The following is a 16,749-nucleotide window of genomic DNA, read 5'->3' as shown; positions in this document are numbered from 1 at the left end:
CAGCATTGATCCTTGCTTGACTCTCCTCGTGGGTCTGGGAGAATCCGAAACTCGCTACAAAGACCAAGACTGCCTTGTACAGTGCATGTGTTATCAGCACCCTCCTGTATGGTAGCGAGACTTGGACCATCTACTCCAAGCAGGAGATGAAACTCAATAGTTTTCACCTGCGCAGCCTTCGCCGCATCCTCGGCATCACCTGGAGAGACAAAGTCCCAAACTCTGAGGTCCTCTCCTGCGCTGGACTTCCCACAATGTTCACGCTTTTAAGACAACGCAGACTGCGCTGGCTGGGCCACGTCAGTGGTATGAAGGATGGTAGACTGCCAAAGGAATCTATGGAGAACTAGTAACAGACAAGAGGAATGTTGGTAGACTCCAGCTTCACTTCAAGGACCTCTGCAAGCTCGACATCAAAGCCTTAAAAACAACACGGAGTGCTGGGAGGTTACAGCAGATGACCGGAACAAATGGTGAGGTATTCTTCAGCAACACCTAGAGCAAAGCGAAAGAGTCAGTTTGAGGAGCGGAGAGCTAAACGGAGAGCACGGTAGACTGTGGACAACAATTCCATGGTGCCCTACACATGCAACAACTGTGGCAGAGCCTACCGTTCCAGGATCAGCCTTAATAGCCACAGTCAATGCTGCTCGCCAAACCAGTGACTACCAGGGGCACAGTACCCATGGTCGACCACGACCGAGCAAGGCGGAGGCCACACAGTTAGTCATTCATCAAGAAATGGAAAGGATATGGCACAGCTGTAGATCTGCCTAGAAGAAGTCATCCTCAAAAACCGAGTGACCGTGCAAGAAGGGGATGAGTGAGGGAGGCCACCAAGAGACCCATGAAACTCTGGAGAAGTTACAAGCTTCAGTGGCTGAGATGGGAGAGACTGGGCATACGAAAACTGTTGCCCAAGTGTTTCACCAGACACAGCTTTATCAGAGAGCGGCAAAGAGAAAGCTACTGTTCATAAGACACACACAAAATCTCAGCTAGAGTTTGCCAGAAGGTTTGTGGGAGACAAAGAACTTTAAAAACAGTCTCTATGAAGGAGAGGTACCGCCTAGTGGAGTGGTCATGGTTGGAGTAGGCCGAGGCAGAGTAGTGAGGCTTTGGCTCAGCAGGGCTTTGGTGAGAATGGGTGGAGACAAGGTAAGTAGGTAAGATCATTCCTTATTTCTTATTCTGAAGTAACTCTTGTGAGAGTGTAAGGGGTGTACCTACAGAGCCAGTGTTCTGTTCTGGGTGTCAGATGTGGAGTTTCTGGAAGACTACCTCCCTAATGGACACGTCTACACCAAGTACATCGATATTCAGCTCCTTAGAGACCGTGTTAGGGAACTGGAGCTGCAGGTCGATGATCTTCAGCTTGCTAGGGAAAGTGAAGCAGTGATAGACAGGAGCTACAGGGATGTAGTCACCCCAAGGCTACAGGACCCTGATAAATTGACTGTCAGTAAAGGAAAGAGAGAACATCAGATAGTGAAGACCTCCCCTGTGGCCGTCCCCCTCAACAATAAGTACTCCTCTTGAGTACTGTTTGGGAGGGGTGAGGGATTGACCTACCTGGGGGAAGCAACAGTGGCCGTGCCTCAGGCACTGAGTCTGGCCCTGTGGCTCAGAAGGGTAGGGAACGGAATAGGAACAGCAGTAGTAGGGGACTTTATAGTCAGGGGGACAGATGGGAGATTCTGTGGACACAAATAGGAAACATGGATGGTAGTTTTCCTCCCAGGTGCTAAGGCCTGTGATGTTTCTGAACACGTCCACAATATCCTGAAGAGGGAGGGTGAGCAGCCAGAAGTCATGGTACATATTGGTACTAATGACACAGGGAGAAAAAGGGAGGTGGTCCTGAAAGCAGAATACAGGGAGTTAGGAAGGAAGCTGAGACGCAGGACCTCAAGGGTAGTAATCTCGGGATTGCTGCCTGTGTCATGTGACAGTGAAGATAGGAATAGAGTGAGGCAGCAGATAAATGTGTGGCTGAAGAATTGGAGCAAGGATTCAGATTTCTGGATAATTGAACCTCTTCTGGGGCAGTGTGACCTGTACAAAAGGAACATTTTCACTTCAATTTCAATCTGAGGGGGACCACTATTCTTGGGGTCAGGTTGCTGGAGCAGTTGAGAGTGGTTTAAACTAATGTGGGGGATGGGAACCAGAATGAGAGAGCTGAGGCTGAGTCAGATGGCTTACAATTAGATGCTGAATGTAAGGAAGAGAAAGCCAATGACTGGGTACAATTGCAGACAGAGCAGAGTTAGATTGTGCCACAGAGGCAAAATTCAAAAGGGTGAAGAACGCAGCACTGAAGGTGCTTATTTAAATGCTTGCAGCATTCAGAATAAGGTGGATGAACTCAATTTGAGATTGGTCGGTATGACGTGGTGGCCATCACTGAGTTGTGGCTGAAAGAGGTCATAGTTGGGAGCTTAACATCAAAGGATATACTGTACTTTGTATCGAAAGGATGGCAGGAAGGCATAGACAGTGGTGTGGCTCTGCTGGTAAGAGATGGAATTGCATCTTTAGAAAGAGGTAACATAAGGTCAGAGAATATTGAATCTTTGTGGGTGGAGTTAAGAAATTGCAAAGGTGAAAATAACATTATGGGAATCATACATAGGCCTCCAAATAGTAGCCGAGATGTGAGGTTGAGATTGCAAAGGGAGCTAGAAAAGGCGTGTAATAAGGGAAATGAGACAATTGTAATGGGGGACTTCAATATGCAAAGGGGATTGGGAAAATCAGGTTGGTCAAACACGAGGAAATCTGCAGATGCTGGAAATTCAAACAACAACACACACAAAATGCTGGTGGAACACAGCAGGCCAGGCAGCATCTATAGGGAGAAGCGCTGTCGACGTTTCGGGCTGAGACCCTTCGTCAGGACACCAAATCAGGTTGGTGTTGGATTGCAAGAGAGGAAATTTGTTGAATGCCTATGAGTTGGCTTTTTAGAGTAGCTTGTGCTTGAGCTGAATCAGGGAAAGGCCATCTTAGATTGGGTGTTGTGTAATAACCCAGCTCTTATTAGGAAGCAAATGTAAAGGAACCCTTAGGAGGCAGTGATCATGACATTATTGAATTGTTACTGTAACTTGAGAGGGAGAAACATAAATAGCAGATATCAATATCGAAATGGAATAATGTGAAATACAGAGGCATGAGAGAGGAGCCTGCCCTGGTGGATTGGAGGAGGATACTGACGGGGATGATGGCAGAACGGAGACGGCTGAAATTTCTGGGAATAGTTCACAAGGCGCAGGATAGTTATGTTCCACAGACGAAGTAGTTCTCAAATGGCAGGGATAGGTCTGTGGCTGACAAAGGAAGTTGAAGACTGTATAAAAGCCAAGGAAAGGACATATAAGGTAGCAAAAGTAAATAAGAAGATGGATGATTGGGAAGCTTTTAAAATTCAACAAAAGGCAACTAAAAAGGCCATAAGAAGGTGAAAAATGAAAAACAAAATTTCAGGACAAACTAGCCAATAATGTAAAATAGGATACTAAAAGTTTTTCCAGTTATATGGAGTAAAAGGGAAATGAGAGTTGATATGATGCTGATGAAGTAGTAATGGGGGACAAAGAAATGACAGATGAACTTAATGGGTTCTTTGTGTCTGTCTTTACTGTGAAGGACACTAGCAGTGTGCCAGGGGTCTATGAGTGTCAGGGAGCAGGAGTGAGTGCCATTGCTATTACAAAGGGAAAAATGTCAAACTCAAAGGTCTGAAGATGGATAAGTCACCTGGACCAGATGGACTACATCACAGAGTCCTGAGAGAGGTTGCTGAAGAAATAACGGATGCATTGGTCATGATCTTTCAAGAACCATTTGATTCTGGCATGGTCCTGGAGGAATGGAAAATTGAAAATGTTCAATTTTTTTTAAGAAGAGAGGAAGGCAAAAGAGAGGAAATTATAGACCAGTTAGCCTAACTTCAGTGACTGGGAAAGTGTTGAAGCCTATTATTAAGAATGAAGTTTCGGGGTACTTGGAGACTAAAGTAAGTCAAAGTCAGTATGGTTTCTGTGAAGGGAAATCTTCGACGAAGTAACAAGCAGGGCGGACAAAGGAGAGGCAGTGGATGTCGTTTACTTGGATTTTCAGAAGGCATTTGATAAGATGCGACACATGAGGCTGCTTCACAGTATAAAATCCTGTGGCATTCCAGCGAAGATGGTGGCATGGATAGAGGAATGGCTGACGGGCAGGAAGCAGTGAGTGGGAATAAAAGGGTAGCTGTCAGTGACTGGTGATGTTCCTCAGGGGTCTGTATTGGTCTGCTGCTTTTGTCAATAATTTGGATGATGGAAGACACCAGCCTGTAACCTGCCTGTCAACAACATGGAAGCTCCTGTCAGGCATCATAGCCACCAAGGTGAAGGAACGTGTGTAAATCCTGAGCTCTGCTCAGAGGGGGATTGGTAATGGAACCAGAGGCCCTAAGCACCAACTAGTGGTAGACAAAGCAGTCACGTGAGACTCCAGGACTCGGCAAACCAATCTAAGCTCAGCCTGGATCAACTACCCGAAAGCATACGACACAATGCCCCACGCGTGGGTCCTGGAACGCCTGTCTCTGTACAAGGTCAACAAGACGCTAAGGACCTTCATCAAGAACTCTGGGCTGTTGGAGAACAATGGTAGAAGTTAACTCAAAGCCAATAGCACAAATGGCCGTCAGATGTGGAATATACCAGAGTCATGCACAATCCCCACTGCTGTTCTGCATAGGCTGAACCCTCTCAGCCAGATCACCTCAGAGTGGATACGGGTACAGGTTTAAGAGTGGACTGACCGTCAGCCACCTCCTGTACTTGGATGAGAAGCTGTATGCCAAAAATGAAAGAGACATTGACTCACTAATTCACCGGACAAAGGTGTACAGCAGAGACATCAGGATGTCATTTGGACTGGGGGAGTCAAGTTATCTGAAGGCCACATACCAGATGTACAGGGCAGCTACAAATACCTGGGGATCCTGCAGGCACATGGAAGCCAGGATGAGGACACAAGGAAGGCTGCAACATTCAAGTACCTCCAAAGAGAGACAGGTCCAAAAAAACCCAGCTGAATGGGAAGAACAAGAGCAGATTCGTCAACACATTCCCCCAATAGTAATCAGATACCCAGCTGCAATAGTGTGTTGGACAAGGAATAAACTGGAAGCCGCTGACATCAAGACCCAGAAACTACTAACAATACATGGAGGATTCCATCCAGTCCTGCTGGAGTAAAGGAGGATGTGACTTTGGGAGTGTCAAGGCCACATTCCTGGAAGTAGTATGAAACATACATGAGTTTGTCAGAAAGATGGTCCCTAAGAATGCCCTGCTAGGAGAATACCTCAGACAATAGGCAGGGGACATGGAAGTGGAAGTGGGTGAGGCAGGAGCAGAGGCCCTGGCAGGACAGGGATATCAGGGGTGGCTGACATAAAGTCTTACCGATGGCTGGAAATGGCAGGGCTGAGGGACAGCACAGAGGCTCTGCTCACAGCTGCACAAGAATAGCTGCTGAGCACAAGAGCGATAGAGGCAGGAGTCTGTCACGTAGACAAGACCCAGGGTGCAGACTGTGCAAGGAATCCACTGAAACCCAGCACACAGTAGCAGGGTGCAAGTCGCAGACAGGGACAGCACACACTGAACGGCACAACCAAGTTGTAGGAATTGTGTACAGGAACACCTGTGGTGAGTATGGATCAGACACTCCCAAGTCTTAATGGGAAACACCTGAGAAGGTAGTGGAGAAAGACAGGGCTAAGATCCTGTGGGATTTCCAAATACAGACTGATGAGCAGGTACTGGCCAACCCACCAGACACAGTAATACTGGACAGGGAACAGAAGAATGCCACAGTAATAGACGTGGCAATCCCGAATGAGAGTAACATCAGGAAGAAGGAATATGAGAAGCTGGAGAAATACCAGGGCTTGAAAGGTCAGATAGAGAGGAAGGACGTGGAAGGTTAAAGTCAGAGTAATCCCGATGGTGATAGGAGCACTTGGAGCTGTGACACCTGGACTGGGAGAGTGGCTCCAACAAATCCCGGGAACGACATCCGAGATCTCGGTCCAGAAGAGTGCACCACGAGGAACAGCGAGGGTACTGTGCCAAACCTCAAGTTCCCAGGACCCGAGATTGAGGCAAAAATACTCACACACGCCACCCACTGGGGGTGAGAGAAAAATATGTATATAGCTAGGGTGCCTAAGTCATTTGTAGAGTACTGTGTTTGTCAGTGTGGGGTGAAGAGCAGCTTTATAAATACACACCGTTCATAAGCAGTGAGAAAAATATTTTGTGTATGTATACATTTACTGTAGTTCAATTCTGTTTTATTATTGTGGTGAACTATGTGCCTGTCGGGACACGCCCCTGCTGACTGCTCCTGTGGCTCCTCCCACAGGCCCCTGTATAAAGGAGACCTGCGGCCTGAAGATCGGCCTCAGTCTCCAGGACCTTGTATGATAGACACTCACTCCTGGTTCCTTCTTCCAGTCAATAAAAGCCGATATCTCGCCTACGTCTCAGTGTGAGTTATTGATGGTGCATCAATTTTATTGACTGGAAGTTTTAAAACATGGAACCCGTTTTGCGTCCGGACCGGTTGGATTTGGACCCTCAAGACCCTGACGCAGCTCTCGCTTTTGAACACTGGCTTGCATGCTTCCAATCGTACTTGGCGGAGCTTCGTGCGACTGAACCCGCCGTTATGCACAGAATCCTACTCTCGAGGGTCTCCTCCAAAGTTTACTCCTTTATCCGGGACCTGCCGACCTACGAAGGGGCACTGGACGCCCTCAAACGACAGTACCTGCGGCCGGTGAACACCGTCTACGCAAGACATCGTTTAGCTACCCGGCAACAGCGGCCTGGCGAATCGTGCGCTGAGTTTCTCCGAGCACTACAGACACTCGTCCGAGCTTGTGACTGCAAGACGCTCACGGCAGAACAGCATGCGGAGCTGCTGGTGCGAGACGCCTTTGTGACGGGACTGAGGTCAGTGTACATGCGCCAGCGGCTGCTGGAGAACTCGGATCTTACCTTAAGCTCGGCGATAGAGAAGGCCAACGCTCTAGAAGCTGCGCGGCATAACGCCGACGCTGTCCAGTCGCGCGATTCCCCGCCAGTTTCGTGGACGCCTCAGACCCCGCCACCGCCGGCTCCCGGGAGCGAATTCGCCAACGCCGCCGCCAGTCGCCATTCCACGAGCTCCCCGACCCAGACCACGGCTGTGGCCCGTAAGCAACTTGTGCTTTGTTATTTCTGTGGCCAAAAGAAACATCCTCGACAACGCTGTCCAGCGCGAGAAGCGACCTGCTCCAGCTGCGGAAAGCGGGGCCACTTCGCCAAGGTCTGTAAGTCTCAACCTCGAGCGGAGTGCAGCGCTGCGGGTGAAACGTGGGGGCCGCCATCTTGCATGCCGGGATGTGGGCGGCCATCTTTGTCGACGTCAGCACGCCCCGCCCCCGATCCTCGGATGCTGACTGGGTACCCCGGATGTGAGCGGCCATCTTTGTCGGCGTCAGCATGCCCCGCCCCCGACCCTCTGATGCTGACCGGGTACCCCGACGGCGATCCAACTCTGGCCACTGTGACTCTCGACCAAAGCGCCCCACACCAGCTTGCAAGATCCATGATGGACATCCAGGTGGAGGGGCATTGGACTGGATGCCTGTTTGACATGGGCAGCACTGGGAGTTTTATTCACCCGGACACAGTGCAACGCTGCGGACTTGCAACGCGGCCGGTCAGTCGGAGGTTCCATTTGGCCTCTGGGTCGCAGTCCGCAGACATCCGGGCGGGTTGTGTAGCGACTTTGGTGGTGCAGGGCACAGTATATCGGGACTTTGAACTGCTGGTCATGCCTAATCTGTGTGCACCTGTGCTATTGGGGCTGGACTTCCAGAGCCATCTCGAAAGTGTGACTATGGTATACGACGGGCCCCTCCCACCACTCACTGTCAAGAATCCTCAGTTTTGTGGGACTTCTTCACATACCCCGCTACTGACCACACACACACACGGACACACACATCCCATCCAGAACCAGGCCAACAGCTGCGCTACCGACACTTGCAGCCTCTCCACTCTCAAGATCCCTCCCCCACCGCTGTTCGCCAACCTGACCCCCGACTGTAAACCTGTGGCAACCAAAAGCAGGAGGTACAGCGCGGGGGACCGGGCCTTCATTCAGTCGGAGGTGCAGCGGCTGCTCAGGGAGGGGATCATTGAGCCGAGCACAAGCCCTTGGAGGGCCCAGGTGGTTGTTGTTCGGACTGGGCAGAAAAATAGGATGGTGGTGGACTATAGTCAAACCATCAATAGGTTTACGCAGCTTGACACATACCCCCTACCCCGCATCGCGGATATGGTCAACCAGATTGCTCAGTATAAGGTGTACTCGACAATAGATCTGAAATCCGCTTATCACCAGCTCCCCATCTGCCCAGAGGACCGCCCCTACACCGCCTTCGAGGCGGGCGGCCGGCTCTATCACTTCCTGCGCGTCCCTTTCGGTGTCACGAATGGTGTCTCTGTCTTCCAGAGGGAAATGGACCGGATGGTGGACCAGTACCAACTGCAGGCCACATTTCCCTATCTGGATAACATCACCATCTGTGGTCATGACAGGCCAGATCACGACGCCAACCTCCAACGGTTTCTCCAAGTGGCCGCAGCTCTGAACCTTACTTATAACAGGGACAAGTGTGTTTTTGGTACCACCCGCCTTGCTATACTTGGGTATGTCGTGGAAAACGGGGTTATTGGGCCTGATCCCGAACGTATGCGCCCCCTGTTAGAGCTCCCTCTTCCCACCACTCTCAAGGCCCTCAGACGGTGCCTGGGGTTTTTTTCCTATTACGCCCAATGGGTCCCCCATTACGCAGACAAGGCTCGCCCCCTGGTCAAGTCTACCTCGTTTCCCCTCTCTGCTGAGGCCTGCGCGGCCTTCAACTGCATTAAAGCGGACATTGCCAAAGCTACGATGCATGCAGTGGACGAGACCGCTCCCTTCCAAGTGGAGTGTGATGCCTCCGATTTCGCTCTGGCTGCTACCCTTAATCAGGAAGGCAGACCAGTAGCATTCTTTTCTCACACCCTCCAAGGCTCTGAAATTCGGCACTCCGCGGTGGAGAAAGAAGCCCAGGCCATAGTGGAGGCTGTTAGGCACTGGAGGCACTATCTTGCTGGCAAAAGATTCACTGTGCTGACCGACCAGTGCTCGGTTGCGTTTCTGTTCAGCAACCAACAGCGGGGCAAGATCAAAAATAAGATTTTGCGGTGGAGGATAGAACTCTCCACCTACACCTATGATATCCTGTACCGGCCTGGCAGACTCAATGAGCCCCCTGATGCCCTATCCCGGGGAACATGTGCTAGCACACAGCTCGACCAGCTGTACGCCCTTCATGCACAACTTTGCCATCCGGGGGTCACCCGATTTTACCATTTTGTGAAAGCTCGGAACCTGCCGTACTCCCTGGAGGACATCAGGACGATGACCAGGGACTGCCAAATTTGTGCCGAGTGCAAACCGCACTTCTACTGTCCTGACACGGCACAACTTGTCAAGGCCACCCGCCCTTTTGAACGCCTGAGTGTTGACTTTAAGGGCCCCCTTCCCTCCACTGACCGCAATGTCTATTTTCTCAGTGTTATTGACGAGTTCTCACGGTTCCCCTTTGCCATCCCCTGCCCCGACACCACTGCCACGTCCGTCATAAAAGCCCTGCGCCAGCTCTTCACTCTGTTCGGGTATCCCTGATATATCCACAGTGATAGAGGGTCCTCCTTTATGAGTGAGGAGCTGCGCCAGTACTTGCTAGCTAGGGGCATTGCTACCAGTCGGACCACGAGTTATAATCCCAGGGGTAATGGCCAGGTAGAGCGGGAGAATGCCACAGTGTGGAAGGCCACACTTTTAGCCCTCAAGTCCAAAGGGTTGCCGGTCTCTCGATGGCAGGAGGTCCTCCCTGAGGCACTGCACTCTATCCGCTCTCTGTTATGTACGTCCACCAATGCCACCCCTCACGAACGCCTATTCTCTTTTCCCAGGAAGTCTGTCACTGGGACCACCCTACCAGTTTGGCTGACGTCCCCGGGGCCAGTGCTGCTCCGGAAACATGTGAGGAGCAATAAATACTCCCCGCTGGTGGAGAGGGTTCACCTTCTCCATGCGAACCCCCAGTATGCTTACGTGGTCTTACCTGATGGGCGGGAGGACACGGTCTCCATCCGCGACCTGGCACCCGCAGGTGCAGCAGACCACTACCCTGAAGGCTCTCCGGTAACTGTGAACCCTGCACCAGAGGTGACACCGTACTCACCAGGCCCTACACAGACTCCTCACGACACTTGTATACCGGGCGTTTCGTACGCATTTATACCAGGCGCCTCGCACATGCATGAGGGATCACCGGCGCCTAGTGGGCAAGAACACGCGCAACCCCCGTCCCCTGTGCAATCGCCAATGTTGCCGGCACCTATGCGGTCACAGCCGGTGCTACGTAGATCGCAGCGACAGATTCGACCGCCTGATCGGCTTGACTTGTAAGAACCTTCGCTACATGAGGACTTTTTCAAATGAAGGGGGGGTGAATGTGGTGAACTATGTGCCTGTCGGGACACGCCCCTGCTGACTGCTCCTGCGGCTCCTCCCACAGGCCCCTGTATAAAGGAGACCTGCGGCCTGACGCTCGGCCTCAGTCTCCAGGACCTTGTATGATAGACACTCACTCCTGGTTCCTTCTTCCAGTCAATAAAAGCCGATATCTCGCCTACGTCTCAGTGTGAGTTATTGATGGTGCATCAATTATTATGTATCGCATTGTACTGCTGCTGCAAAGTCAACAAATCCCATGAGGTATGCAGGTGATATTAAACCCAGTTCTGAGAAACAGCAAGGTAACAGGTCCTTCTGGCCCAGCAAACCCACACTGTCCGACCGATCTACTACCCGGAATCTCTTTGGAGTGTGGGAGGACACCGGGTTATGGTGTCAAACCCACATGGTCACGAGGAGAACATACAAGCTACTTACAGACAACAGCAGGAACTGAACCCGGCTCACTGGCACAGTAATAGTTTAAATGCTAACTGCTACACTATTGTTCCATGCCATATAGGTTTGAAAATTATTATGTTCAATTTTTAGAAACATCCAGCCAACAATGGTTTGCTGACCTTTTAACCTACTTTAAGATCAGTCTACCCCTTCCCTCTCACATAGCCCTTCATTTTGAGGGGGAAATCATTCACTCCTTTTAATGCCCTTTAATTGTCATGAACCTGCAAGTAGACCACAACATTGGCCTCTTGTGTTCCTCAATGACCCGGAGAGCTATGTTGGCTGGAGTCAGGGTTTTATGTTTTGGCTCTTGGTAGGGCCACCCATATTAAACAGATCAAAGGGCAGGGGCCAGGCTAAGAGTGGTCCACCGGTTCTCCAGGTTCAGGTGTTCAGCTCAGGGCTAACAATCCTGACTTCTCAAACAAAACTGTCATGGAAGCAGCAATGAAGATTCCTTCTGCATCTGATTACGAGGGTATTCCTGAGCCTGCACCCGGGCCTTGCAGGGCTGACGGTGCTGCAATGAACATAGCCAAGACCAAGAGGTCAGACAGTGAGGGAGGCAGAAAGGGCAGTAACAGAACGGGCAGGTGTTTCATGAGATCATGAAACAGAAAACACTGAGATTACTCAGCCAGTCAGGCAACAGCTGTGCAGAGAGGAATCGAGCCAATGTCTCAGGTTATTGAGCTATGAAAGTTGTTTAATGTTGTCCACAGAAAGAAGAAGCATGCAGTGAAGAAGATGGTGGCTGTGGTGATTGTGTTTGCTGTTTGCTGGGCTCCATTCCACCTCGTCATCATGCTCTCGGATTACGGTAATATGGAATATCGATTTACAACCCCATTTTATTACTGCAATTTTCGGTATACCAAATGAAGATGGCAATCAGCTTTCCCCTTCAATCAGACGAATGATTGCCTTTGTAACATTAATTGCCAGAAGGTCTATATTACAAAACTGGAAAGAAGTAAATCCTCCTACTACATTTCAGTAGTTCTCCCAAACTATTTCTTATCTGAGTTTGGAAAAAATCAGAAGCACTATCTTTGATTCTTCAATTAAATTTGAAGAAACCTGGGGACCATTTATTTGACACTTTCATATGAATTAATTTGGCCTATTTCAGATCCTTTTCTCTACTTATCCTTGTTCAGGTATGGAGTTCCGGAGTTCTTTTCTTGACACCTTCATATATTTATAAAGTGCTATTATTGCCCATGTTAGTTTAGTTTAGTATTTTTTTTCAATATATATTTTTTCTCATATATAATTTCAATTTTTTTTTCTTTTTTGATGATTATTTTTGTTTTTTTTTTCATATATATCTATATAGACTTGATTGATTTATGTACCTTTTGTTGATTGATGTTTAATAGGATATTATTATCCTATTACTAATGTAATCTCAAGTTTATTGAATTTGTAATCTATTCATTATTATGTGTTGTTTTTTTTTATATGAAATTTAATAAAAAGATTGAAAAAGAAAGAAAGAAAGGATTACGGTAATATGTTCAAGAGGTGGCAAGTTCTCTTTGGTGGCTTTGGGTGGCAAAGGCTTCGAAGTGGTGCCATTGAAGAGTCAGATAGTGGAGTGATCTGTAAGTGTCATCAGAGAAACGTTCCTGGATGTCTTTTCTGTAGCTCATCAAGTCAAGCATCTTTAAAAGAAAGCTCTTGCATTTATTTTGTTGTACAAGATGTTGGTGAGGGTTAATTTGGAGTATTGTGTGCAGTAATGGTCACCTACCAACAGGAAAGATATCAATAAGATTGAAAGAGTACAAAGAATATTAACAAGGATGTTGCCAGGACTTGAGGACCTGAGTTATCGGGAAACATTGAATAGGTTAGGACTTTATTCCCTGGAGTGAAGAAGAATGAGGGGGAACTTGATAGAGGTACAGTATACAAAATTATGCAAACAAGCTTTTTTCACTGATGTTGGGTGAGACTAAAACTAGAGGTCATAGACTACAGGAAAAAGGTGAAATGTTTATGGGGACCATCTCTGAGGTTAGTGTCAGTGTGGAACGAGCTGTCAGTGGAAATAGTGGATGCACGTTTGATTGCAACATTTAAGAGAAATTTGCATAGGTACAGAGCCTATAAAAAGGTTTAAACCCCCTTGGAAATCTTCATTTTTAAAAAATTGTCTTACAACACTGAATCACAGTAGATTTAATTTGGCTTTTTTTGACACTAATCAACAGAAAAAGACACTTTAATGTCAAAGTGAAAACAAATCTCTACAAAGTGATCTAAAGTTTTTACAAATATAAAACACAAAATAATTGATTGCATAAGTGTTCACCCCCTTGAAGTCAGTATTTAGTAGATACACCACTGGCAGCAATTACAGCCTTGAGTCTGTGTGGATCGGTCTCTATCAGTTTTGCACGTCTGGACACTGCAATTTTTCCCCATTCTTCTTTACAAAACTGTTCGAGCTCTGTCAGATTGCTGGGTATTGTGAGTGAACAGCCCTTTACATGTCCAGCCACAAATTCTCAATTGGATTGGGGTCTGGACTCTGTCTTGGCCACTCCAGGACATTACCTTTGTTTTTAAGCCATTCCTGTGTAGCTTTGGCTTCATGCTTGAGGTCATTGTCTTGCTGGAAAACAAATCTTCTCCCCAGCCACAGTTCTCTTGCAAAGTGCATCAGATTTTCCACCAGGATTTCCCTGTATTTTGCTGCATTTATTTTACCCCCTATCTTCACAAGCCTTCCAGGGCCTGTTGCAGTGAAGCATGCCCACAGTGTGATGCAGCCACCACTATGTTTCATGGTAGGGATGGTGTGTTTTGATGTGCAGTGTTTGACTTGAGCGAAGCATAGCATTTAATCAGATGGCCAAAATTCTCAATTTTGGTTTCATCATACCATAGAACCTTCGTCCAGCTGATTTCAGTCTCCCACATGCCTTCTGTCAAATTCTAGCTGAGATTTCATGTGAGTTTTTTTTTCAACCGTGGCTTTCTCTTTGCCACTCTCCCATAAAGCTGTGACTGGTGAAGCACCCGGACAACAGTTGTTGTACGTGCAGTCTCTCCCATCACAGCCACTGAAGTCTGTAACTCCTCCAGAGATGGCCTCCCTCACTCGTCCCCTTCTTGCACGGTCACTCAGTTTTTGAGGGTGGCCTGTTCTAGGTAGATTAACAGCTGTGCCATATTCTTTCCATTTCTTGATTATCAACTTAACTGTACTCGAAGGGATATTCAGTGACTTGGAAATTTTCTTGTATCCATCTCCTGACTTGTGCTTTTTATAACCTTTTTGCAAAGTTCCTTAGACTGCTCTTTTGTGTTCATGGTGTAGTTTTTACCAGGTCACTGACTCACCAGCCGTTAGACCTTCCTGATATAGGTGTATTTTTACCACAATCCATTGAAACACCTTGAATGCACACAGGTGATCTCCATTTAACTAATTATGTGACTTTTAAAACCAATTGGCTACACCAGTAATGATTTGGTGTATCATAGTAAAGGGGGTGAAGACTTAAGCAATCTTTTACATGTGTAGTCAATTTAGATCACTTTGTAGAGATCTGATTTCACTTTGACATGAAAGTCTTTTTCTGTTGATCACTGTCAGAAAACCCAGATTAAATTCACTGTGATTCAATGTTGTAAAACAATAAAATATGAAAACTTCCAAGGGGGCGGGGTATGAATACTTTTTATAGGTACTGTATGTAGATGGGAGGGGTGTGGAGGGCTGTGGCTCCAGTTCAGGGCAATGAGGCTAGCTCAAATGGACTATAAACATAAGAGATTCTGCAGCTACTGGAAATTCAGAGTAACATATACAAAGTTCCGGAGGACCTCAGCCCAATGAAGGGTCTCAGCCCAAAATGTTGACTATAGAAGCTGCCTGACCTGCTGAGATCTGTCTAGTGTAGATGGGAATCTTGGTCAGAATTGATCAGTTGGCCTGAAGGGCCTGTTTCTATGCTGCATGGGTCTATAACTATGATCCAAAGCAACTTCTTTGGCTATGAGCCCTTCCGATTTATGTCAGTATCAGTTTTGTATAATGAAATAATGATCTGGGACACATATAACTGCAGCTTTCTAGCATTTATGTGTTTATTAGATAGTGTTGGCAATCAGTTAGTAAAGAATGGTTTGACGAAACTCAGTGGCCACTTTATTTGGTACACTTGTACACCTGCTTTTTAATGTAAATATCTATTCAGCCAATCATATGGCTGCAACTCCATGCATAAAAGCCTGCAGACATGGCCAAGAGGTTCAGTTGTCATTCAGACCAAATGTCAGAATGGGGAAAAAATGTGATCAAGTGACTTTGACTATGGAATGATTGTTGGTGCCAGATGGGGTGGTTTGAGTATCTCAGAAACTGCTGATTGCCTGGGATTTTCACGTTTACAGTCTCTAGAGCTTACACAGAATGGTGCGAAAAATAAAAAAAAAATTCCAGTGAGTTCCAGCTGAGAGAGGAAATGCCTTGTAAATGAGAGAGGTCAGAGACGAATGGCCAGACTGGTTCAAGCTGACAGGAAGGTGACAGTAACTCAGTTAATCATGCACTACAACAGTGGTGCACAGAAGAGCACGACATGTCAAAGCTTGAAGTGGATGGGCTACAGTAGCAGAAGATTATGTACATACACTGTGGTGATGTTATAAGATATAGGAGGTAAGTAATAAAGTGGCTGCTGAGTGCAATTCCCTCTTTAAAGGAAGTGGTTACATGTATTTGGCGGGTTTGTGAGAAGCATTCAATCCACTACGTAGTCTAACCAAACTTCTCCTTTCAGGTAAACTGCAGCTGGATGCAGACAAGGAGACCATTCTGTTTGCCTCAGTGCAGCTGCTGGGTTTCAGTAACTCAACCTGCAACCCCATCATCTACATGGCCCTGAAGGAGAACGTGAAGAGTTTCCGTAGGACCCTGCGCTGCCAGAGGATGAGGAGGAAACAGAGAATCTTGGGTGAGAGGGTGGAGCAAAATGCTTCCCAGTCCTGCACCGACGCTCTCCCCTTCGAGCCACGTCCAGTGTGGGCGAGCAAATCAGGCCGAGGTGACCATTTCTCACAGGTTCAGCTCCTCGAGACCTCCAAGCAGCCCAAGAGCATTCTCGCACTGACTGTCATGGATCCTACCAACCCTTAATTACCCTGGGCTCAGCAAGGTCATGCACAGGTTGCCTTGTGTGATGTGCTTTCATTGCCACTATAGGCAGGGCTCTGCTCTTACCTTGTTGTGGGAGAGTGCTGAGTATCTGTCATTTTCCATCCATTATTCATTCAAAGGGTGGTGTGAGTATGGAATGAGTTGTCAGTGGCAGTGTGGATGCAGGTTTGATTTCAACATTTAAAAGAATTTTGAATAGGTAAATGGAGGGAAGGGGTATGGTCCGGGTGTGGGTTAGACCATAAGACCATAAGATTTACGAGCAGAAGTAGGCCATTTGGCCTATCAAGTCTGCTCTGTCATTCAATCATGAACTGATCCACTTCATCCAATCATTTGCTTTCTTCCCTGCTTTCAATCATGAACTGATCCACTTCATCCAATCATTCGCTTTCTTCCCTGCTTTCATCCCATACCCTTTGCTGCCCTGGCTTGATGGGAATAGGCAGATATGGAGAGGATGTTTCCTACGGTGGGAG

The 16,749-nt window shown here is 47.7% G+C and overlaps 2 protein-coding genes across 2 annotated transcripts in view; both read left to right on the top strand.

Annotated features, from left to right (window-relative positions):
* Window positions 1–16,249, top strand: part of LOC132400901 (pyroglutamylated RF-amide peptide receptor-like) — a 77,428-nt gene extending 61,179 nt beyond the window's left edge. The window contains exons 5-6 of the mRNA XM_059982843.1: window positions 11,817–11,914; window positions 15,894–16,249. Of these exons, the coding sequence (XP_059838826.1) occupies window positions 11,817–11,914; window positions 15,894–16,249 (454 nt within the window). The remainder of the gene's footprint in view (window positions 1–11,816; window positions 11,915–15,893) is intronic.
* On the top strand, window positions 8,357–10,716 carry LOC132384093 (uncharacterized). The gene is made up of 2 exons (XM_059955622.1): window positions 8,357–8,768; window positions 10,083–10,716. The coding sequence occupies exons 1-2, from the start codon at window positions 8,395–8,397 to the stop codon at window positions 10,579–10,581; spliced, it is 873 nt and encodes a 290-aa protein (XP_059811605.1). The 5' UTR covers window positions 8,357–8,394; the 3' UTR covers window positions 10,582–10,716.
* Window positions 16,250–16,749: the final 500 nt, after the last annotated feature.

The sequence above is a fragment of the Hypanus sabinus genome, chromosome 1 (genome assembly GCF_030144855.1).
Source record: "Hypanus sabinus isolate sHypSab1 chromosome 1, sHypSab1.hap1, whole genome shotgun sequence".
NCBI lineage: Eukaryota > Metazoa > Chordata > Chondrichthyes > Myliobatiformes > Dasyatidae > Hypanus > Hypanus sabinus.
This window is presented reverse-complemented; position numbering and strand designations above follow the sequence as displayed.